Source organism: Gossypium hirsutum, chromosome D12, assembly GCF_007990345.1.
Source record: "Gossypium hirsutum isolate 1008001.06 chromosome D12, Gossypium_hirsutum_v2.1, whole genome shotgun sequence".
NCBI classification, from domain to species: Eukaryota; Viridiplantae; Streptophyta; class Magnoliopsida; order Malvales; family Malvaceae; genus Gossypium; species Gossypium hirsutum.
This window is the reverse complement of record NC_053448.1, coordinates 6703068-6726799: the sequence shown is the minus strand read 5'-3', so window position 1 is coordinate 6726799 and position 23732 is coordinate 6703068. Positions and strand designations below refer to the sequence as shown.

General features: G+C 36.4%; 1 protein-coding gene and 1 long non-coding RNA gene across 2 annotated transcripts; both read left to right on the top strand.

Moving 5' to 3' along the window:
* Positions 1 to 85: 85 nt before the first annotated feature.
* On the top strand, positions 86 to 3345 carry LOC107945197 (elongation factor 1-gamma). The gene is made up of 8 exons (XM_016879077.2): positions 86 to 314; positions 419 to 467; positions 1005 to 1154; positions 1263 to 1323; positions 1404 to 1456; positions 1561 to 1662; positions 2217 to 2724; positions 2807 to 3345. The coding sequence occupies exons 2-8, from the start codon at positions 459 to 461 to the stop codon at positions 3184 to 3186; spliced, it is 1263 nt and encodes a 420-aa protein (XP_016734566.2). The 5' UTR covers positions 86 to 314; positions 419 to 458; the 3' UTR covers positions 3187 to 3345.
* A 1100-nt stretch (positions 3346 to 4445) lies between these two features.
* LOC121224648 (uncharacterized) lies at positions 4446 to 6048 on the top strand. Its single transcript, XR_005922280.1, has 3 exons — positions 4446 to 4713; positions 4791 to 4875; positions 4971 to 6048. It is a non-coding gene; the product is annotated as an uncharacterized lncRNA (long non-coding RNA).
* Positions 6049 to 23732: the final 17684 nt, after the last annotated feature.

Sequence of the window (23732 nt, the reverse complement as noted above, 5' to 3'; positions counted from 1 at the left end):
CTGGGACTAAATTTTTAATGGTTGAAAAGTTCAAGGACTATAGGCATATTTTAACCTAAAAGAGGATATCCGTAAATTGATGCTTGGAACACCCACCACTTGCAACACCAAAGACACGCTTAAAAAGCCGAAAAAAGGAGGGTTAGTAAATCTGGATCCAAACCGGACCCCGAAGCCGAAGCCGAACCCGAACCGATAAAGAACCCCACATCATACTCACTCTACTCAACAAAAACCCTAGTCCCCCCTTCTTTTATATTTATCGCCCTCTTATTACCGGAGCCTCTCCTGCTCGCTGCGTCTTCGTCTGCAAGGTTCTTTCTCTCATTTTTTTTCTTTCATTCATAGGAACCAAGCTCTCCTCGTTGTAGATTTTTCCTGTTTCCTTTTATTTTATTCTCTGTTTTTCATTTTCCAGATCTCAATTCTCAAATTGTAGCGCCCTTTTATATCAAGCAATGGCTCTGGTAAGGTTTATATGTGTGAATATAGACTAGTTTCGTTTCTTGTGGTAGTCTAACTGTTGAAAGATTTGACACCAAATGATTAGGTGGGCGTTGTTTCAGATAGAATTCGAAAGTGAAGTTTGTAAGTAGTTTTTTACATTGCGAAGGAAGTGGCAGATCGAATATGTTTTATATAGTTACTCTCTAAATCAATGTAATAGTTTATGCATTTGTAGATACTAATAGTAACGATAAAAAAATAATTTGATTTTAACTATATTACCTTCGATTCAATTGGGATCCGTTGTTCAGAAGAAAGATAGATGGCGAGGTGTTACGTCAATTAGGTTAATTGTGTATGGTAGATGGAAATGCTAAGTACCGTCTAGCGGTTTAGAATGTAAAGTGACTGGTCTTTAAGAGAATTTATGGGGCGAAAAGGATCAATTTCAGGATTTTACTGGATTAGTTGTAGGGAGTGACTGGTGCTTGACATTCAACTCAACTTCTTAATCAACCGGTTCTTCTAATCAATGTGGTGTGTTGATTTACATGCAGGTCTTGCATGCTGGAAAAACAAACAAAAATGCCTTTAAGGCACTCATTGCTGCAGAATATAGTGGTGTGCAGGTCAAAATGGTTGAGAATTTTGAGATGGGTGTGTCAAATAAGACTCCTGAGTTCATCAAGATGAACCCTTTGGGGAAGGTGACCTTGTAACTCCTATTAATAAATTTAAACTAGTGATTTTTTTTTATACATGTTATGTAACCTTTTTTTAGGTCCGTTCACTGAAGATATTTATAACTCTTCTAGGTTCCTGTGTTGGAAACACCTGAGGGTCCTGTATTTGAGAGCAATGCCATTGCTCATTATGGTGAGAAGATCTGCTGACTCCATATCCTAAATTTTCTTCCTCTAATGTTTGTTTACTTATTGGTATACTTTTCTCTGCAGTTGCTCGCTCAAAGGTTAACAACCCTATATGTGGTTCTACATTGATTGATTATGTAAGATTCTTATAGTACAACGGTCTTGTTTTCTTCTGTCATCAGTTGAGTTTATTTTAAACCATGGAAGTAATTGTTTGTATGTATTACTTTGGCTTTCTTAGGGTCATATCGAGCAATGGATTGATTTCGCAGCCATGGAAATTGATGCTAATATTGCAAAATGGTTGTATCCAAGACTTGGTTACGGTGTTTACCTTCCTCCAGTAAGTTCTACTGTCTTTCCTCGCAGATTCTTTTGTCATTTTAATTGGGCTTGATTTGCTGGGGCCATACTTAGTCTTTGTTTCTTTCTAATTATAAGACAATTGGTCCCGTGTTAAAATTTGAATAAGGCAACTTAGTCATCGAAATACAATATATTAAGGAGGGAATGGTGAAGGGAAAATTGGCATTGATTACCTGTCTATGATTCTTGTTTTATTTATTTTAGAGAGGATTAGTTAGACAACATTTAGTACATGCTTAATGTGGTAGTGTTTTCCCCTGCATAGTTTCTGGAAAGGAATCAACTCAAGCACTATTAAGTAATTTTGGTTGAAGGGAATGCCCATTGAATTGATAATCAAGTAGGCATGGGTTTTCTCCTCATTATTTTTTTAAGAGACTAGGTTGTTTTCTCCCCCATTCTGATGTATTTATTAATCTATATTAAGAGTTAAATTTTATTTTTGTAATTCAGTAGTAGTTCATTTTAATTCAATGGTATGATTTTGCCTACCTATTTCATTTTAATCTCTTATATGTATTTTGCATGTAGGCTGAGGAAGCTGCTATTGCTGCATTGAAGAGAGCCCTTGGCGCTTTGAACACTCATCTTGCTTCCAACACATTTCTTGTTGGACATTTTGTCACCCTTGCTGACATTATCATGACATGTAACCTCTACTTGGGTTTCTCCCAGATCATGACTAAGAGTTTTACCTCGGAGTTCCCTCATGTTGAGAGGTACTTTTGGACCTTGGTTAATCAACCAAAAATCAAGAAGATTCTTGGTGAAGTGAAGCAGGCAGTCTCTCTACCACCTGTTCCTTCAAAGAAGCCTGCTGCCCAGCCAAAAGAAACTAAACCAAAGGCTGAACCAAAGAAAGAAGCCAAAAAGGAGGTTGAGAAACTGGCAGCAAAGGCAGAGGCAGCTGAGGAGGAGGCACCAAAGCCCAAACCAAAGAATCCTCTTGATTTGCTGCCTCCAAGTAAGATGGTACTGGATGACTGGAAGAGGCTTTACTCTAACACAAAGACCAATTTCCGAGAGGTTGCAATTAAAGGTATCCCTGTTGTTTTCACAGTAGCACTCCCTTTTAAAAGCAATGTTTGGGCTTGTGATATCTGATACTTGATTCGTGTCAGGATTCTGGGACATGTATGATCCCGAGGGATACTCACTGTGGTTTTGTGACTACAAGTACAATGAGGAGAATACAGTTTCATTTGTCACAATGAACAAGGTTGGAGGATTCCTGCAGAGAATGGATTTGGCCCGCAAGTATGCATTTGGGAAGATGTTGGTGATCGGTGCTAACCCTCCATTCAAGGTGAAAGGACTATGGCTTTTCCGTGGGCAAGAGATTCCTCAATTTGTGATTGACGAGTGCTATGACATGGAACTCTACGAGTGGAAGAAGGTTGACCTGTCAGATGCAGCCCAGAAGGAACGGGTGAATCAGATGATTGAAGACTGCGAGCCATTTGAGGGAGAGCCTCTCTTGGATGCCAAGTGCTTTAAGTGATAATATGTCTTGGTTTTATGTTGCTTGCTACTGTTCTGCCTGTGAGGGTTTTTTATACGGTCACTTTTTTCAGGTTCGGACTTATTTTTCTTTTCTCCCCTTTTTGAGTCTTGTTCAGCCAACATTACAATTAAGTTTTAAATTCTCAGATGTTGATTATGGAATGTGTTTTTTTTATGTTATTAAGGATGCATGGGTTTTGTTTTTTATATTACAAATAATAAGATTTCATCAACTTGCATTGCATATTTCATTAATCCTCTCGCAAGTAGGCAGCCATGAATTCCAGAAATTTAGTTAGACCATAACTATTTGTCGAGTGAATGGAAGATATTTAAAACCAGTTTCGAGTACTAGATAGAGAGAATAATTACTATTACGGTATACTTCAATATTGGCATTAGACTTGGATATTGTAACAAGACTAAAACGTAGGGCAATTTACTAAAAAAAGTCTAATTTTTTTTAAATTTATCGAAATGGGCCCGGTATTTTATTATTTACCGAAATGGCCATTTTTTCTCGAAATTGCATCCACGTCAGCGCGATGTCAGGGTACGTGCCAGCAAATAGCGCGTTGACGTGGCAACAAATTCTGCTTCAGAGGATGCGATTTGTGTCCACGTCAGCAAATCGCGCTGACGTGGTTGCGATTTGCCCCGCACGTGAACAGTGCAACGGTCAAAAAATTGACCATTGCCCCCCCGAACGGTAAAAAAAAAAACTATAAATACCCCCACTCTTTTGCTTTCAAATTCCTTTAAAATTTCTCTCAAATTCATATTTATTTTCAATTTACTCCCAAGAGGACTCCCAAGTTCCTCTTAAATTTCTTTTAAATCCCTATTTTTAAATAATTTTACTTTTTTAAAATTTTTTTAAACATTAAAAATTTGTACGATTTCAGCAATGACCGAAGAATTGACTCGTCTTGATAAGCATCACATATTGGTGGAACAAATGAAAATGGTAAGCGTTAAATTTAATTTTTAAATATTATTTAAGATGTAGAGAGTGCACTATCACTTTGGAAGATGTCAGTCTACAATTGGGATTGCCGGTGGACTGGTACCCAGTCACCGGGTCTACCCAATCTAGCGATTGGCTTGTGGTGTGCTACGAGCTTTTGGGCGCTATTCTGGAGAAAATGGAGGGAGGTAAGATCGAGATGGGCTGGTTTCGAGACACATTCCCGGATCCGGATGAAGATTCAACCGAAATAGAAAGAATCCGATATGCTCGGGCATGCATTCTTCAGTTAATTGGAGGTTATCTGATGCCTGACTTGTCACAGAGCCGCGTACATCTAAGATGGCTGCTGCAACTCGTTGATTTTAGAGCAGCTGGTGAATTAAGTTGGGGGTCTGCCGTCTTGACAACGTTATATAAGGAGATGTACGGGGCGATGCGACCGAGGAAAGCAAAAATCGGAGGTTGCCTGTCCCTACTGCAATCATGGGCACGGTTTCGCTTTTCATTTCTACGTCCTCGAGTGGACCACCCATATACATTCCCACTGATAACGAGGTAAATTTTATATTAGATTTTACAATTATTATGTAGATTTTTAAAAATAAAAGTATGCTAAAAATTTATTTAATTAGGTGGAACCATCCGGCAAGTCATGCTCGATTACCTACCTCTCTTGAAGATATACGGCTTTTATTAGACCAATAGTCGGAAGCACATGTAAGTATTAAATAAAATTGTTATTTCCATCATTCGCTAGTCGATTGGTATTTAGTATTATGTATATAACTAATATTTCTATCATTTTCATATAGTTTCAATGGACACCATATGAGGATCCGGCAATTTGGGCAGTAATTCCGAAAGAGTTCTTACAAAATCCAAACGCTTGGCAGGCGAAAGTCGCGTTGATCAACTACGCGACCGTGGAGATGCACCAGTCAGACAGGGTGTTATGGCAATTTGGATGTAGACAACCGATTTCCATGGAACTTGAGATGTTTGACGATCACCACAAAATCGACCTTCGGTAATTGAATACGGATTGGCCGAGATTCTGGTTCAAGTACATCCAAATGTGGGAAGATCGGTATGACTATATACCTAGTATGGAACCGATCATCGTTCCGGAGTTAGCGTGCATGCCGGAATACATGCCATGGTTTAGGATCCATGGCAAGCCGTATTTACTATCGCTAGAGGAGAGGCAGCGGCAATTACGTGTCCAAAGGGAAAGACGCGATCCTTTAAATCCAAGACGACAGGACGACGACGCTGGCCTTTCAACGACTCCCAGACATTCACCCGACCCAGCAGTTCAACCAATGATACCCACGCAACCGCCTTTTCAGATGATGCCAGGTGCGTTTCCTAGCCCTTTTATGTATCCTAACCCTTATATGTTTCCTTTTTCGAGTCCTATGGCAGGTTGGAGCCAATGGCCCGGTTCAGCTCTATTTCTGTTACGCCGAGTGGACCGCCGATGTATAGGCTAGCGACGCACGAGGGATCGCAAGAGGGGCCGTCGGGGAGCTCTTCTTTTTACCAATCCCCACCACCGTATGGGTTTCAAACACCGTTGCCGTTGGTGATGCAAACACCTCCACATTCACAATTCTATCAAGGTGGCTCATCGTCACAACTCCGACAACCAGATGCCCTACTGGAAGAACCAGAATCCCCGCCGGAAGAACCACAACCGCCGCCGGAAGAACTATAATCGCCGCCAAAAGCTGGACAAGGAGGAATCCAGCGCGTAACTGTCGACGGCTGCCATGTGGCACTGAATCCCGCGGGCACAGACATTGATTTTTGTATTTAAATTTATTTGTACAAATATTTTGAATATTTTGATATTTTTTGATGTAATAAAAATAGAAATTTTTTTGAGTTACTACTTAAAAACCCTAAACGCTTAACTTATTAAAAATTTATAAATTTATAAATTATAATTAAATGCATAATTTAATTAACAAACCTTAAACCCTTAACCAAAAAACCCTAACTCATTAACCTTTAACTTTAAAACCCTAAACCATTAACCTAAAAACCCTAACCATTAACTTTAAAACCCTAACCCCTTAACCTAAAAACCTTAACCATTAACCTTAAAACCTTAAACCCTTAACTTAAAAAACCCTAAACTTTTAAATTAAAAAACCTAAACCCTTAAATTAAAAACCATAACCCCTAAACCTAAAAACCATAACCCTTAACTTTAAAACCTTAGACCCTTAACTTAAAACCCTAAACCCTTAACTTAAAAACACTAATCCTTAAATTTAAAACCCTAAATCTTTAACCTAAAACCCTAACCCTTAACCTGAAAAACCCTAAACTTTAACTTTTAAACCCTAGACCCTTAACTTAGAAACCCTAAACCCTTAACTTAAAAACCCTAACCCTTAAATTAAAAACCCTAAACCCTTAACCTAAAAACCCTAACTCTTAACCCAAAAACCCTAAACCTTAACTTTAAAACCTTAAACCCTTAACTTAAAAACCATAAACCCTTAACCTAAAAACCCTAACCCTTAACCTGAAAACCATAAACCTTAACTTTAAAACCATAGACCCTTAACTTAAAAACCCTAAACCCTTAACTTAAAAAACCTTAACCCTTAAATTAAAACCCTAAACCTTTAACCTAAAAACCCTAACCCTTAACCTGAAAACCCTAAACCTTAACTTTAAAACCTTAGACCCATTAACTTAAAAACCCTAAACGCTTAACTTAAAAATCCTAATCATTAAATTAAAAACCCTAAACCTTAACCTAAAAACCCTAACCCTTAACCTGAAAACCCTAAACTTTAACTTAAAAACCCTAACCCTTAAATTAAAACCCTAAACCTTAACCTAAAAACCATAACCCTTAACCTAAAAACCTTAAACCTTAACTTTAAAACCATAGACCCTTAACTTAAACCTTAAACCTTAACTTTAAAACCATAGACCCTTAACTTTAAAACCCTAAACCCTTAACTTAAAAACCTTAACCCTTAACTTAAAAACCCTAAACCCTTAACCTAAAAACCCTAACCCTTAACTTTAAAACCCTAAACCATTAACTTTAAAACCATAGACCCTTAACTTAAAAACCATAACCCTTAAATTAAAAACTATAAACCCTAAACCTAAAAACCCTAACCCTTAACCTAAAAACCATAAATCCTTAACTTTAAAACCCTAGACCCTTAACTTTAAAATCCTTAACCCTTAACCCTTAACTTAAAAACCCTAACCCTTAACTTAAATATAATTTGATAATTTTACTAATATTAATACAATTATCAGTTAATAATTTTATACTCACATAATGTTAGATTTGAAAAAATGTTTTGACTGGTACTAACAATTAATAATTTGATATAATTTGATAATTTTACTAACAATTAATACAATTATCAGTTAATAATTGAAAAAATATAATTTTTTTAAAAAAAATTACATTCAACTATTGCGATTAGGGCATGATCGACTTGTATGGCCTGGATTCCTACACCATCCGCACAACTTATGTTGATTGACTGTTTCTCGGATATCCATATTGTTATGTATCCTAGTCGAGCAAGGTCGACCCTCTGGTTTACGACGTAATTCTCTATCCGGTAACAGCTTAAAATGAGCAAGAGATACGGGGGGCCACTTACGTTCATCTGGGACCAGTGGGAAAACGAGTCTCCAGACGTTGTACAGGTTTTCTAATTTGTACACTTCGTCCACACAATTCATCGGATCTAGACGGAGATTCTGACAAGCTGCAATAACATGAACGCATGGATAACGAAGTGCATCAAACATCCCACAGTTGTAAGTCCTATTTCGCAAGTGTACACGATATTGTCTGCCAACAACACCTTGATGCGGTCTGTCAAACTCTGTCACGTGAAACCATAAGTTGTCTCGATCGTGACACACTGTGTGCATGGTGTTTGCCTGCGCCTTGGCCTTGTTAATTTCTTGAACTACCTTACTGCACCATACATGTCCTCCCTGCATCTGGCCTGCATAACTTGCTGCTCGCTTTGGAAATAGCGTCGCTGAACGAAAATATGTTCCTTTAAGAATAGAATTTATGCATTCAGCCAGGTTTGACGTCATATGGCCATATCGTAGGCCGCCGTCGTATGCTTGTGCCTACTGTTCGAAACGTATGTTACAAAGGTAGTCTGCCCCTTCTCCGTTAATTGAACGTAAAGTTGCCAACATCTCGTGGAAACGATATTTATTTATTTCATACCCTGCCAATATAAGTTCATAGCAAATATTACATACCACTTCTACTAATAAAACTAATTCAAATTGAGAAACGAAATAACACAGATATAGACTAAATACCCATGTTGGTCACTTGTCGTCGTTCGCTCTTAGATGGGTATTGCCTGTAGTAGTTGGAAGCAACGTGTCTTACGCAATATCGATGGTGTGTGCACTGCCATAAGCTTCCCTGTCGATCAAATGCAACTAGTATACCGGTGCCCCGATCTGAAATAACACAGATATCAGGTTGGAGGCACACATGCCTCCTTAACCTAGAGAGAAAGAAATCCTAGTCATCAGACGACTCCCCCGGTGTTATTGCAAATGCAATTGGAAGAATTCTCCTACCGCTATCCTGTACCACTGCAAGCAATAGCCGATGAGTATACCTACCAAACATAAAGGTACTGTCAATTTGTACCAATGTCTTGCAGCTTGGAAATGCGTCTTGGCATTACTTAAAGGTCCAAAACAGACGTTTGAACACTTGGCATCCACGTAGCAATTGGCCGTTGTAGTACGCATGTTCTGTTTCAAGGTCTGTGACGCACCTTGGACGTATCTCTCTAGCACTTGACACCACTGTCATATTTCAGTATATGAGGCGTCTCACCAACTATGCATCTTCTTCAACGCCTTTTTCTTAGCTATCCAAGCCTTACGGTAAGAGGGCGTGTACCCCATTTGGCTACGGATATTGGCAATTAACACCGGCACTAAAATATTGGAATCTGCTTTTACCGTGGGTAGTATCAAGCTAGCTAACATAGCTGAATCCATCTTCGGATGATTTTGTGAAACACCTATAAACGGATTACATTAAATAATGCAACATTACATAATAAAAGTATTATTCAGATACCGTCAATATTGTACCTGCAGCACATGTATGTGGACCTTTGTACTTTTTAATCTCCCACAACCCTGTCCTTTTCCTTAACGAAGCGTAGATTTTCCATGAACATGTGCCATATTGCACCGTACATTTCGCTTCAAACTTATCAGATTTGGATTTAACGACGTGGTAGTTAACGCATTTTTTGATGCTATGTTGTTTCAAAACACCAATAAAACTATCCTTGTTGGTAAACTGATTACCAACTTCAAATTCACCTGAATCTAGCCCTGAACTGGTACGATCACGCAACCAGTGTGGTAGATCTGGAAACTCTAATGCATCATCTGCAGACAGATCGACATTATGCATGTGGGCTGAAGGTGAGTATGCTCTGAATCGTGGATTTTCTTCTTCATCTGGACTCCTTTCAGCATCTTCAAGTTTTGTTGGAATAGACTCCGGTTCAGAAAATAAGCCAACTTCTACACCATCAGGCCCGGGCTCTCGAGGTAGATCCACATCGGAGTCATCTTCTAACCCATAATCATCTGCAGCGTATGAGGTCCCCTCACCAGTTGACGTCGTAGGGAGTACATCATCCTTTTTTCTGGGCATTTCATAACGTCCCCAATTGGATGTAGATTGCTAATCACTAGAACTTGATGACATTCCCCAGTACGTATTTCCAGCATCAAACATCGAACCACCGACGTACATGTCCCATCCACCGACAGAGGTCCTGCGGGGGATGTGCATTCAACACCGCTACCAAACATGGGTTGTTTCGTGTTTTCTAACCCGCTAACCGAATGTTGGCCAGGGGTCGTGTATACATCTCGAACACTGGTCGCAAGTACATCATTTGGCAATGTAAATTGTACATATAACTCAATATAAGGTGCTCGACTAGTAAGATGAGTCTGCACAATTGCCTCCAAGCTACGATCACCTTTTATGTCGAACGAGTCATATGTCACCGGATCAACAGAGGAACAAAATCGATATGTAATAGACAGAACTTTCATTGGCGTCGTTTCGAAAATTTTACGCCTAATTCTTTTACGAAGTTCTGTCAAATCTATGTTTTGGTTAAAAACCAGTCGCACCGTATTCTTCGACAAAAAAACAACACCATTCTCAGTGTGGCAAACCTCACCACCGTAGTAAATAACAGCACTAATACGTTCACTCATATTTGAAACTCTAACCTTCTTAGCCTCTCTAAATTGTTTTTGCTGTGACTTATGCAATCTCAGAACATTTTTTGCCTAATTTATAGCCTCAGCCCAAACATGTTACTGTAGCAAAAGCGCGTCCACGTGGGCGTGATTTCACAAATTCTTCTCATAAAGCATCCTTCTAGAATCGATTTTATACTATTTGCTCAGAAACGTCAAGTCAAAATTATTTTTCCAGGACCAACTGTAGCAAAAGCACGTTCACGAGGGCACAATTTCACAAATTCTTCTCAAATAGCATGCTACTTGCAGCGTTGTTTTATATTATTTGCTCAGAAACGTTAACTCAAAATTATTTTTTTAGGACCTACTGTAGCAAAAGCGCATCCACGTGGGCACGACTTCACAAATTCTTCTTATAAAGCATCCTGTTTGAAGCGTTTTTTAAACTATTTGCTCAAAAACATCAACTCGAAATTATTTCTTCTAGGACCAACTGTAGTAAAAGCGCGTCCACGACGGCGCGATTTCACAAATTCTTCTCACAAAGCATCCTGCTTGAAATGTTTTTTAAACTATTTGCTCAAAAACATCAAGTCGAAATTATTTTCCCAGGACCTACTGTAGCAAAAGCGCGTACACGTGGGCGCGACTTCAAAAATCCTTCTGATAAATCATCCTGCTTTAATTTTATCTTAAAAACCCATAAACACGAAACGTAATCCAATTTTGAATAAAATTTAATTAATTTAATTACGAAACCCTTAACCCTAATCCCTTATTTATTTACTTTTTTCTCCAAAAGCCCTAAACCCCCTAAAAACCCTAACGTGGGAGACACGGCGAAATTGCATCCACATCAGCACGATGTCAGGGTACGTGCCAGGAAATCGCGTCCACGTCAGAGCGTTTTGCTGACGTGGACACAAATCGCGCTTGAGAGGACGCGATTTGTTGCCATGTTAGCAAAGCGCGCTGACGTGGCCGCGATTTCCTGGCACGTACCTTGACATCGTGCTGACGTGGACGCGGTTTCGGAGGAAAATGCCCATTCCGGTAAATAATAAAATACTGAGCCCATTTCGGTAAATTTAAAAAAAAATTGGTTTTTTTGGTATTTTTCCCTAAAACGCATACAAATTTACTCTAAAATAAGCCTATGCTGAGGTGGAAAACCATTCAAATATATCACAATTATGTATTTATGATGCGACTTGTAAGCTTTTCTGATATCAAATTTAATATGCATGATTTAATTAGTGATGACTATTCATAAAGATGAATTACTTGCTGAAGTTGTTCTTTACGAATATCACAAAAGTAAAAAAAATTTGAGTTAGAGACCACAAAATTGTCGAGGATTTATTGAAAGACAATTTGAATCTTGGGATAAAATTTTAGCTAGTACTCTAATGATCAAATTATAATTAATGAAATTCACTAGTGTTAATAGAGTGTGCGAACACATTGTGGCTTAATTAAAGGCTCTTGAAGTTTGAGATATTTGACTATTTCCTTGTGCACTTTAAATTGAGTTTACTTTTGCTACAATATGAATATTTATAAATCTTCTATAATACAAGGAAAAATTATCAATTAATGAAGGTTATTGTGGAATATTTATTAATTAAATACGAATTTGGAAAAGACATTAATAAATCAAATTAAAATAGTTTGATGATCTATTTTTCGCTGTGATAGGAATAACTCGATTTCTCGATCAAGCCGTTTCAAAAATTTATTATTAATCGAGAAGTTAATGAAGTAGATATGAAATATTGTCGAGAATTATTAAAGGGATTAAATTGATAAATTAGTAATTGATGCATAAGATCTAAATATGCACTAGCAAGGTTTGGAGGATTGGATGAAAAATTAATCAAATGCCTTAAAATGACAAATAAACCATCATTTATTTACTTAGTGGAGAAGCATGGTAAAAGCCATACATTTCCGCTCAATTTGCCATGCTTAAATCCCAACATTGGATGATTATTATTAAAGGTTAATAAATTGATTAATTAGGTATATATATACTTAGTGGGTGGGAGAATAAGCTTATTATGTGGTCATCCTCATCCATTCTCCATGGTTTAAGAACAAAGAAGAAAAAGAAAATTTTCATGGAGGTTTCATGGTGCCGTGAGTTGCTCTTCAAGAAATTGATAAGTTTCCTTTGAATTTTGGTTTAATTGATAGCATAAAATAATAGATAAGCATGAGCCCATTCATTTTCGATGTTAAAATTGATGAGAAAAATCCTTAGATAATCATAGATGAATGCTTGGAACTGAAAGAGATGAAGCTTGATCATGATAGTTCAATGCTTATGTTGGGATGAACTTAGAAGAGTGTAAGTTAGAAAAGAAGGTGGATTAAAAATTGGTTAAAGGATGTTCATACCACCATTGTTGAGTACTTAAGAAGCCTTAGAGATAATTATGAGAACTTTGGAGTTTAAACATGTTTTTGGATCATTTGAGGTCTTGAAATTATAACTTTAAAGTTGGAACAAAAATTGAATAGGAAAATTACGAGTTATATCAATTTTGGATATAAAAGTCTAAGGCTCAAAGGTTAAGCATTCTTGAATTTTCAACAAGTAAAATGGCCACTATATGGCTATCAAGTGTTGAATTCAATTAATCCAATGCTTGTAAGACTAACCAAAGGAGATTCAAATTATTAATTCAATGCTTGTATGTGTTGTGTGTATTTTGAGTAGAATCTTAAGTTAAGGAAATGAAAATTTAAATTGATGATCATTAAATGATCTTAATAGGTAAGTTCACTTGAACTTACAATATTTGCTTATTATGTGTCTTTAGTACAATGTTTATAGGTGTTAAATAGCTCAACAACAGTTAATTTGATGCATAATGAATATAACATGTTAAGATCATGAATGGACGATTAATTAATGAGTATATTAACAGAACCTTAATGGAATATACTAGTTAATATGTTTATATCTGAACTATGTTATGCAAAGAATTAAATATGAAAGAACGTGTTAAATATGGTAATTGACTATGTCAAGTTAAGATTTAGTATGATTATGATATACGTAACCATGTTAACGTGAATAAACAAACACGTAAATTCATGTGGTATGAAAACCTCAATTGAAGATCTTAACTCTTGTGATTAAAGTGTGGCATTATGGAAATATGACGATACATATGAAAAATTGCCTTAATGGTACTTAAATGTGAATTCTTTAGTATGTTAATGATAGCTTATGTAAACTTGGTAGAAAGGTTAGGATACGATTGACATGTCAATTAGAGTTATATGTGTATGTCGCCTTTGAACCTATTTGTTATATGTTGCCTTTGTGCCTTACACTTAAGTACATTTGTTGTGGTGTGAGGTTCAGAGGTACGTGGTTTGTTTTCTGAAAACCCAGTTCTAGCTTACCCTTGGTAGAACATTTGTTATAGACCATTAGACTTTCAATACCTCTTCGGAGGCCTACATGATATGATATGTGATGGCCTTTGGGCTTAGCATTTTTGGTTTTCTCATAGTACCCGAGTCCTATTTTACTAAGATTACATGGGCTACAAAATTGAAATTGGACAAGAAATGGTTAAAGAAAAGAATTAAGGTTGAAAAAGGTATGAACTTGATTATCTTAACTCGTAAATTGGAATTGAAAGGTAGTAATAAAGTGGAAATAGGTGCACATGTGATCAATAGAATATAATGAACACTTATTGGACATGTTATAATTTGCTTGTATAGTCTTAATGAACATGGTTACCTACACATTTTCCTTATCTTATGCTAAGTAACTAATACGAGAATATGAAGCTTGTTGAGCAATGAATTTGTAGGTCCACCTAGCAAGATAAGTATAATACTTGTCAATTGAACTTACTAAACATTTATGTGCTTATGTCATGGGTCACGGATCAGAGCCCGTGATGAATGCGCAAGGATTGTCCCATGGAGGTCAAATGATGAAACATGGCTCATTCGACGCATTTAAACTGGCCCGATTTGTGGAGCATATGGAGAAGCCTGTCTACTTGAAGCATTGATGGTCCAGTGAAGCATTTATGGAAAATTAGGGCTATATTGGCAAATAAGGAAACCAATCTTAGAAGATATGTAACATGATAAGACTTGATTTTATAATCTTAAAAGATTAAGTCAATCCTTTAAGAATCTCAATTATAGATAGGATTTAATCTCAATCATTAATGTAACTCAATCTATATCGTTGGCTTGGGGAGCTCAAGTATAAATAGAGGCATTCCCCCTCATTTGTAATATTCCATTGTATCCTATCCTATTTTTTGTATTATTTCCAGAGTAATAGAATACTTTGAGAACATTTACTCAAACACTTGATGTACTTTGCTTTCTTGTGGCATTTTTTGTTCTTTCGTTTTGATTTACTTTCACTTTATTTTTTGCACCTTAGAGAATTTCTATCAAGAATTTTCACTTTGCAAGAGTTAGACTAACTTAGGCGGATTTGAACCTAAGAATTTGCCTAAGGCCGCACGGATTGTGAGACTAAAGTTCTACCCCTGTGATAGTTGGTATTAGAGCTAAGGTTTTGAAAGTGCCACTTGAGATGACAAAAGGAGTAGAAGATCAAATTAAGCCTATGGAGACCCACGGGAGCTCTAGCAAAGCTAATTGATCGAGGGAAATGCTGTCGGCTTTGGAAATTCAAGTGACCAATCTTGAGGAGCCTATTGGAGATATGGGGGAAACACTCAAGGTAGTTGAGCGACGCACCAATGAGTTAAACTCGATGAAGGAGAAATTCAAGGAATTTATCTTGGAGTCTCTCGGTTCTAATGTGGAAGTGATGCAAGGGATGCTTAGTTCCATTGTGGATAAGTTGACCGTGACGGATGATGCTCTTGAGGCCACAATGATGACCTTGAAAGAAAAAATTGAGGAGCTTAAGGGGGAGCTCACAATCTATAAGGCTAATTTGAGCAATAAGATGTTGGCTTCGAGACCAAATCAACGGAAGATGGATGTTCCCAAACCAGAGAAGTTTGAGGGGGAAGGTCCACTAGAGAAGTGGACAACTTCTTGTGGGAAATGGAACAACACTATCAGTCGTTGGGTATTAGGATGATGTTGTAACACCCCCTAACCCCGAACCGTTGCCAGAATAGGGTTACGAGGCATTACCGGACATTTCAGACAAATTTCAAATAATTCATAAACAATTAACGAACATATATAAGAGAGTAATAAATTCATATAAATTTCGCTAATAGACTTCATTCATTTTTTTTCGAAAAATTTCGGCAGCACTTCTGCTTATTTTTACATACAACCCCCTGCAATTAAAATCCATAATATTTTCAAATATAACCAAATCAACCAATTCATTTCACATTCACATTTTCTATTCTAAATACTTCTAATCAAACTCAATTAACATAATATCAATTTAAATTTATCCATTGACTAATTAGATTAAAATAGATAAACTTCTTTCATTATAATTCATAAACTTATAATACTAACATTTTTAACCATTTATATAAAACTTATAATTCCTATGTACATGCCACATTACCAAAAGAAAATATACATCACCAAAGTTATGCTGAAGCCGGGATTAATCTGGATGCTGAACCGAGACCTTTGACTTCTATCGACCTGCGCACGGAAACAACCGTATGCTAAGTAATTCATACTCAGTGGTATTACCATAATTCAAATTATAACAATAATGTACATGTAATGCATAAATCGTATATACAATTTAAATTCAATATCTCAACAATAGCAATCTATCAATCAATATCACATATCCACAATTTGAATTTGAACATCTCATGAACTTTAGGTTCATTTCTCAATCTCATTTCACATTTCAATTCACAATTCAACTTTTTCATTTCATTTCAGTAGCTCGTTCGGTTTATCATTTCATTAATTACCCTATTAACAAAACTCGGACTTTGGCGGATACACGGATCCAACCAAACACACCAGTATGACACCCAGTGCCTCATCGGATAGTTCGAAGCAATAGTTGACACCCAGTGTCTCATCGGCAAAGTCGAAGAAAGTTGGTACCCAGTACCTCATCGAATCTATCCGAAAAAATATAGTGACACCCAGTGTCTCATCGACTCGAGGTCGAAGTATCCCTGAACTCTTCCAATCCTATGGCATGCCAACTATATCCGACTCAGCCCGACTAGTTAATAGGGTATTTAAATCACATATAATCCCAATTCAATCACAATTTCTCACATTTTCAATTCAATCATTTTTCCACCTTTCAATCAATAATTAATCCGCAATTCACACATTTTCACAACTCAATACATTTCCATTCAATTTAATATCAGTCACTATTCGATTTAAATTCACTTCCCACTTTCAATCAACAAACAATTCAAATATTAATTCATATCAAATATTCAGTTTAATTCCCACTAATAATAATAATAATAATACTTACCGCACATTTCATTTACTAAACACATAAATTAAAATTAAACATTTAAAAATAAATAATTTGAATTATAGTAATACAAACCGTAAATCTCCCGTTTTAGTCCTCGATAACTTTCTCCTTTCCTTTTGACGCCGATGCCTCGGGTTCTTTGTTAGCTACGAAAATAATAATAATTTGTAATATTAATTACAGCCCTAATTATAATAAATAATTGAATTTCTATTCAATTTCTTCCTAATTCTCAATTTAATCCTAGCTAAATTCACTTGCTTTCCTAATTCAATTCACACTCTATTTCTATTCAAATTTCATCCAAACTAAAATTTAACTATCGGAATTTCAGCATATTTTGCTAATTTCGAATTTCCCTCAATTTAGTCCCTAAAACATAAAACTTATAGTTTCTTTTACAATTTAATCCCTTTTTCAATTCTAACTTAAAATTCATTCAATTTAATTCTTAATTCATCTCTTTTGTTCAACATAAACATTACTTGAAAACATATGAACTTACAAAATGTCAGCTTAATTCCATCAAAACTTTGTTTTAAAGCTTTTAAAACATTAGAATTAAGAGAAAAGGGCTAATTTGACTTACCAAATTAAATTTCAAGCTTCAAAAACCCTATTTTCCCTATTTTCTTCTTTTTCTTGTTTCTCCCCTGTTTCTCCCCTGTTTCGTCTCTTCTATTCTGTTTCTTTCCTTTCTTTTGCTTTGTTTTTATTTCATTTTATTTCATTTTATTTCATTTACTTTATATTATATTAATTAATTATAAATATTACAAATGTATGTATTTTATTAGTACACTTGCATTAAATCATTACATACACTTGTCTCAATCTAACTAATTTATCAAATAAAAATCTCATAATATTATTATTTAATTAACAATTATCTTTTACTTAATTTTCAAGTAAATAAAGAAATATAATACACTTGTATTTTATTTTTACCACACACTTGACAAAATCATAATTTATTATTACCCAAAAATTTTATACTAATTATTTAATTACTAAATATCTTTTAATTTAATAATAACTAATAACTAATAATAAATAATAAATATCATTAATTATATAATTAAATAAATAAAATCTTAAATTTTATTCCTTTATGCTGCCTCAATCATTTTAAATGGCTTACTTGCCATTTTAGCCCTTTTTACTTTCTTTTAATCTATGATTAGATTTTCACTTCTATTGTAATTTAATCCCTTTTGCTAATTACTCTTAATTGAGCCAAATTCACCTATCTAAAACCTAATTAAACACACAACTAGTCTCGTAAATATTTCTAATAATTATTTTTAAACTCAAGACGGAGGCCCGATATTATACTTTTCCGATGCCCGTGAATTTTGGGTCATTACATTTCTCCCCCCTTAATAAATTTCGTCTTCGAAATTTACCTGAGAAGAGATGAGGATATTGTGCTCTCATTGTCTCTTCCGGTTCCCAAGTCGCTTCTTCCACACTATGACTTCTCCATAAAATTTTTACTAAAGGAACCCGTTTATTTCTTAATTCTTTCACTTCTCGTGCTAATATCTGAATTGGTCCTTCTTCATAAGTTAAATCAGATCGAATTTCAATGTCTTCAGTGGGAATGATATGAGAAGAATCCGATCTATATCTCCGAAGCATCGAAACATGAAAAACATCATGAATTTTCTGTAACTCTGGAGGTAAGGCTAATCGATAAGCAACAGGCCCAATTCTTTCCACAATCTCATACGGCCCAATAAAGCGCAGACTTAATTTTCCCTTCCGACCAAATCTCAAAATTTTCTTCCACGGCGATACTTTGAGGAATACCTTATCACCAATGGAATATTCAATGTCTCGTCGTTTCAAGTCTGCGTAAGATTTCTGTCTGTCAAAAGCGACTTTCAGTCTATCTTTAATCTTCTTAACTGTTTCTTCTGTCTCTTGAATTAATTCCGGCCCAATCACTTTTCTTTCTTTTAATTCTGTCCAACATACTGGTGACTGACACCTTCGACCATAAAGTGCTTCATACGGAGCCATTTGAATACTAGATTGGAAACTATTATTATAAACAAACTCGGCCAATGGTAAATAACGTTCCCAACCTGATTCAAAATCAATGACACAAGCTCGAAGCATATCTTCTAATATCTGAATTACCCGTTCAGATTGTCCATCAGTTTGAGGATGAAAAGCTGTACTGAAACTAAGTCGAGTACCCAATGATTCATGCAGCTGCTTCCAAAATCTCGAAGTGAATTGAGGATCTCTGTCTGAAATTATTGATACCGGAATACCATGTAATCTAGCAATTTCTCGAATATAAACCTCGGCAAGCTTCTGTAATGACCAGTCGGTTCTAACTGCTATAAAATGAGTTGACTTTGTGAGTCGATCAACAATCACCCAAATGGCATTCTTTTTACTCACTGACAATGGCAACCCTATAACAAAATCCATGGTAATGCGATCCCATTTCCACTCGGGAATAGTAATAGGCTGTAACAGACCTGTTGGTACCTGATGTTCTGCTTTTACCCGCTAACAAGTCAAGCATTTACTGACATACTCAACTATATCGTTCTTCATTCTTGGCCACCAATACAATTCTCGTAGATCGCGATACATCTTCGTTCCACCTGGGTGCAAGGCAAAAATACTATCATGTGCTTCTCGAAGAATCAGCTCTTTAATCTCAGAAGTAGCTGGAATACAAATTCGATTCCGAAATCTCAAACAATCATGCTCGTCAATACTAAAATTTTCTACCGTACCATGCTGTACCATTTCTCTTTTCTTCATCAACTTCTCATCTTCTAGTTGTGCTGCTCTGATTCGATCAAACATTATTGGCTTAACTCTTAACTCAGCTAACAAACTTCTATCATCATTAATACTAAGCCGAGCAAACATTGTCCGTAATTCAGCCGCTGCCTTTCTGCTCAATGCATCTGCTACCACATTTGCCTTTCCTGGATGATAATCTATAACACAATCATAATCTTTCAGAAGTTCTATCCATCGTCTCTGTCTCAGATTCAACTCCTTTTGTGACAGAAGATATTTGGGACTTTTATGATCAGTGTAAATATAACATTTCTCACCATACAAGTAATGTATCCAAATCTTCAATGCAAATACTACAGCAGCTAACTCCAAATCGTGTGTCGGGTAGTTACGTTCATGTGGTTTCAACTGTCGAGATGCATAAGCTATTACTTTTCCATTCTGCATCAATACACAACCCAAACCATTCAAAGAAGCATCACTGTACACTATGAAATCTTTCCCTAATTCTGGTAAAGTTAGGACTGGTGCCTCTGTCAACATTTGTTTCAATGTTTCAAAACTTCTCTGGCACTGATCATCCCAGATAAATGGAACATTCTTCTGTAGTAACTTGGTCATTGACAAAGCTATCTTCGAAAACCCATTTACAAATTTTCTGTAATACCCAGCCAAACCAAGAAAACTGCGTACCTCTGATACATTCTTTGGTGCCTTCCATTGAACAATTGCCTCAATCTTCTTCAGATCAACTCTAATCCCATCCGCAGATACAACATGTCCCAAGAATACTACATCTGATAACCAGAATTCACATTTACTCAGTTTCTCGTACAACTATTTTTCCCGCAGAATCTGTAACACGGTTTTGAGATGCTGATCATGCTCTGACTCCGACTTTGAATAAACCAATATATCATCAATAAAAACCACCACAAACTGGTCTAAATATGGCTGAAAAATACGATTCATCAAATCCATAAAAGCAGCTGGAGCATTAGTCAACCCGAACGGCATTACCAAAAATTCATAATGACCATATCGAGTATGAAATGCAGTCTTCGGAACATCACTTTCTTTTACTTTCAGCTGATAATACCCAGATCTCAAGTCAATCTTCGAAAATACTGAAGCTCCTTTTAGTTGATCAAATAAATCATCTATACGGGGTAACGAATACCGGTTCTTGATCGTCACTTTGTTTAACTGCCGGTAATCAATACAAAGCCACATCGATCCATCTTTCTTTTTAACAAACAATACCGGAGCTCCCCAAGGTGAAATGCTCGGTCTAATAAATCCACGATCTAGCAAGTCCTGTAATTGCACTTTCAACTCTTTTAACTCAGTGGGCGACATTCGATACGGTGGTATAGAGATTGGTGTTGTACCCGGATACACTTCTATAGGAAATTCAACCTCTTTGTCAGGTGGTAAACCCGGTAGTTCTTCAGGGAATACATCTGGAAACTCACATACAGTTCTGATCTTACTGTTACTACACCGTGGGCGTCGACTTCTTCCCGTGTTCTGACCACATAAGCTCTGGCAGGTACTTTAGCTTCAGACTGCTGGGTAGCAATATCACTGCTCCTCCTAATACTTCCTCCCCTTGAAATCGAACCACCTCTTCCTAACCCTCTGCCTCTAGCAGTAGATACCGATCTCTGTGATGTCACGGGTACAGTACTATCAGTTTTCGAACAATTTCTGATAAAATGGTCTGTAGAACCACATCGGAAACAGCCTCTAGTTAATCTCCAACATTCCCCTCTATGTTTCTTTCCACAGTGTTGACAGTCTGGAATTTCTATTTCTCGACAAGGACCTCTCACACTGCCAGTAGATACCGTCATCTATCTTCCCCTGCTTCTACCACCTTTGCCTGATCTGAAACTGGATCTCCAACCACCTTGACACTCCTTTGGTCTTTTCGGCTGAAGGTTCGAACTCGTAGTTCCTGTACGTTTCCCGGTTGGTCTAACAACTTCAGTCTTTTTATCAAGGCCTAGAACTTGTTCCACTATTTTAGCCCGCTCAATCAAATCTACTAACTCAGTGATCCGATGAGATACTAACTGTACCTTGATCTCGTCTCGCAAACCCCATAGAAATATTTTACAACTATCAGCTTCTGTCGGGATAAATTTGGAGGCATATCTGCTGAGTCTCGAGAATTCTCTCTCATAATCTATTACTAACATATCCCCTTGTTGTAACATTAAAAACTCTTGTTTCTTGTCTTCGATATACATCTCTCCGATATATTTCTTTTGGAATTCCTTCTGAAATAGATCCCACGTTATCTGACTCTCTGATAGATGTCGAACTACTGATTCCCACCATAGATAAGCCTCCCCTTGTAGCAACGATACAGCACAGATTAAACACTCACGGGGGTTACAGTCTAATTGCTGCAAAATTCTTTTAATCGACTCCATCCAATTTTCAGCTGTGGATGGATCGACTCCTTTTAGACCCATAAATTCAATGGCACCATATTTTCTCAGTTCTTTTATCGGGGCCCGTCTAACAGTAGGTACTGAAGTCGTAGTAGGAGTAGTTCTCGCTACTCTTTGTAATGCATCAGCTATAATTCTCAGTAATTGGGATTCATCTCTATCTCTGGCATTTTCCCGTTCCACATTAAGAGGCTGGTTGCCTAACAGATTCACACTCGGTGTAGCAGATTCTGTTTTATCTAATTCTCTATCTTTAGTATACATTCTTTCATCAGTATCATTTATTCTTTCTTCAGACATCTTTAATCTATAAAACAAAGTAAACAAATAGGTCAGCATCCAAAAATCCTGACTCAGTTTGACTCGACAGTGGCATGTACATCTAGACTCAATTTCGAGCTCGATTTAGGCCGAGAATCTGCTAAACCTGATAGCTCTGATACCAACAACTGTAACACCCCCTAACCCCGAACCGTTGCCAGAATAGGGTTACGAGGCATTACCGGACATTTTAGACAAATTTCAAATAATTCATAAACAATTAACGAACATATATAAGAGAGTAATAAATTCATATAAATTTCGCTAATAGATTTCATTCATTTTTTTTCGAAAAATTTCGGCAGCACTTCTGCTTATTTTTACATACAACCCCCTGCAATTAAAATCCATAACATTTTCAAATATAACCAAATCAACCAATTCATTTCACATTCACATTTTCTATTCTAAATACTTCTAATCAAACTCAATTAACATAATATCAATTTAAATTTATCCATTGACTAATTAGATTAAAATAGATAAACTTCTTTCATTATAATTCATAAACTTATAATACTAACATTTTTAACCATTTATATAAAACTTATAATTCCTATGTACATGCCACATTACCAAAAGAAAATATACATCACCAAAGTTATGCTGAAGCCGTGATTAATCTGGATGCTGAACCGAGACCTTTGACTTCTATCGACCTGCGCACGGAAACAACCGTACGCTAAGTAATTCATACTCAGTGGTATTACCATAATTCAAATTATAACAATAATGTACATGTAATGCATAAATCGTATATACAATTTAAATTCAATATCTCAACAATAGCAATCCATCAATCAATATCACATATCCACAATTTGAATTTGAACATCTCATGAACTTTAGGTTCATTTCTCAATCTCATTTCACATTTCAATTCACAATTCAACTTTTTCATTTCATTTCAGTAGCTCGTTCGGTTTATCATTTCATTAATTACCCTATTAACAAAACTCGGACTTTGGCGGATACACGGATCCAACCAAACACACCAGTATGACACCCAGTGCCTCATCGGATAGTTCGAAGCAATAGTTGACACCCAGTGTCTCATCGGCAAAGCCGAAGAAAGTTGGTACCCAGTACCTCATCGAATCTATCCGAAAAAATATAGTGACACCCAGTGTCTCATCGACTCGAGGTCGAAGTATCCCTGAACTCTTCCAATCCTATGGCATGCCAACTATATCCGACTCAGCCCGACTAGTTAATAGGGTATTTAAATCACATATAATCCCAATTCAATCACAATTTCTCACATTTTCAATTCAATCATTTTT

Excerpts from the sequence above, each read along its gene's own strand:
- LOC107945197 (XM_016879077.2), top strand. Across the intron at positions 1,324-1,403 it reads CAATGCCATTGCTCATTATG|TTGCTCGCTCAAAGGTTAAC; the intron begins GTGAGAAGATCT and ends TTTTCTCTGCAG. Across the intron at positions 1,457-1,560 it reads GTTCTACATTGATTGATTAT|GGTCATATCGAGCAATGGAT; the intron begins GTAAGATTCTTA and ends TGGCTTTCTTAG.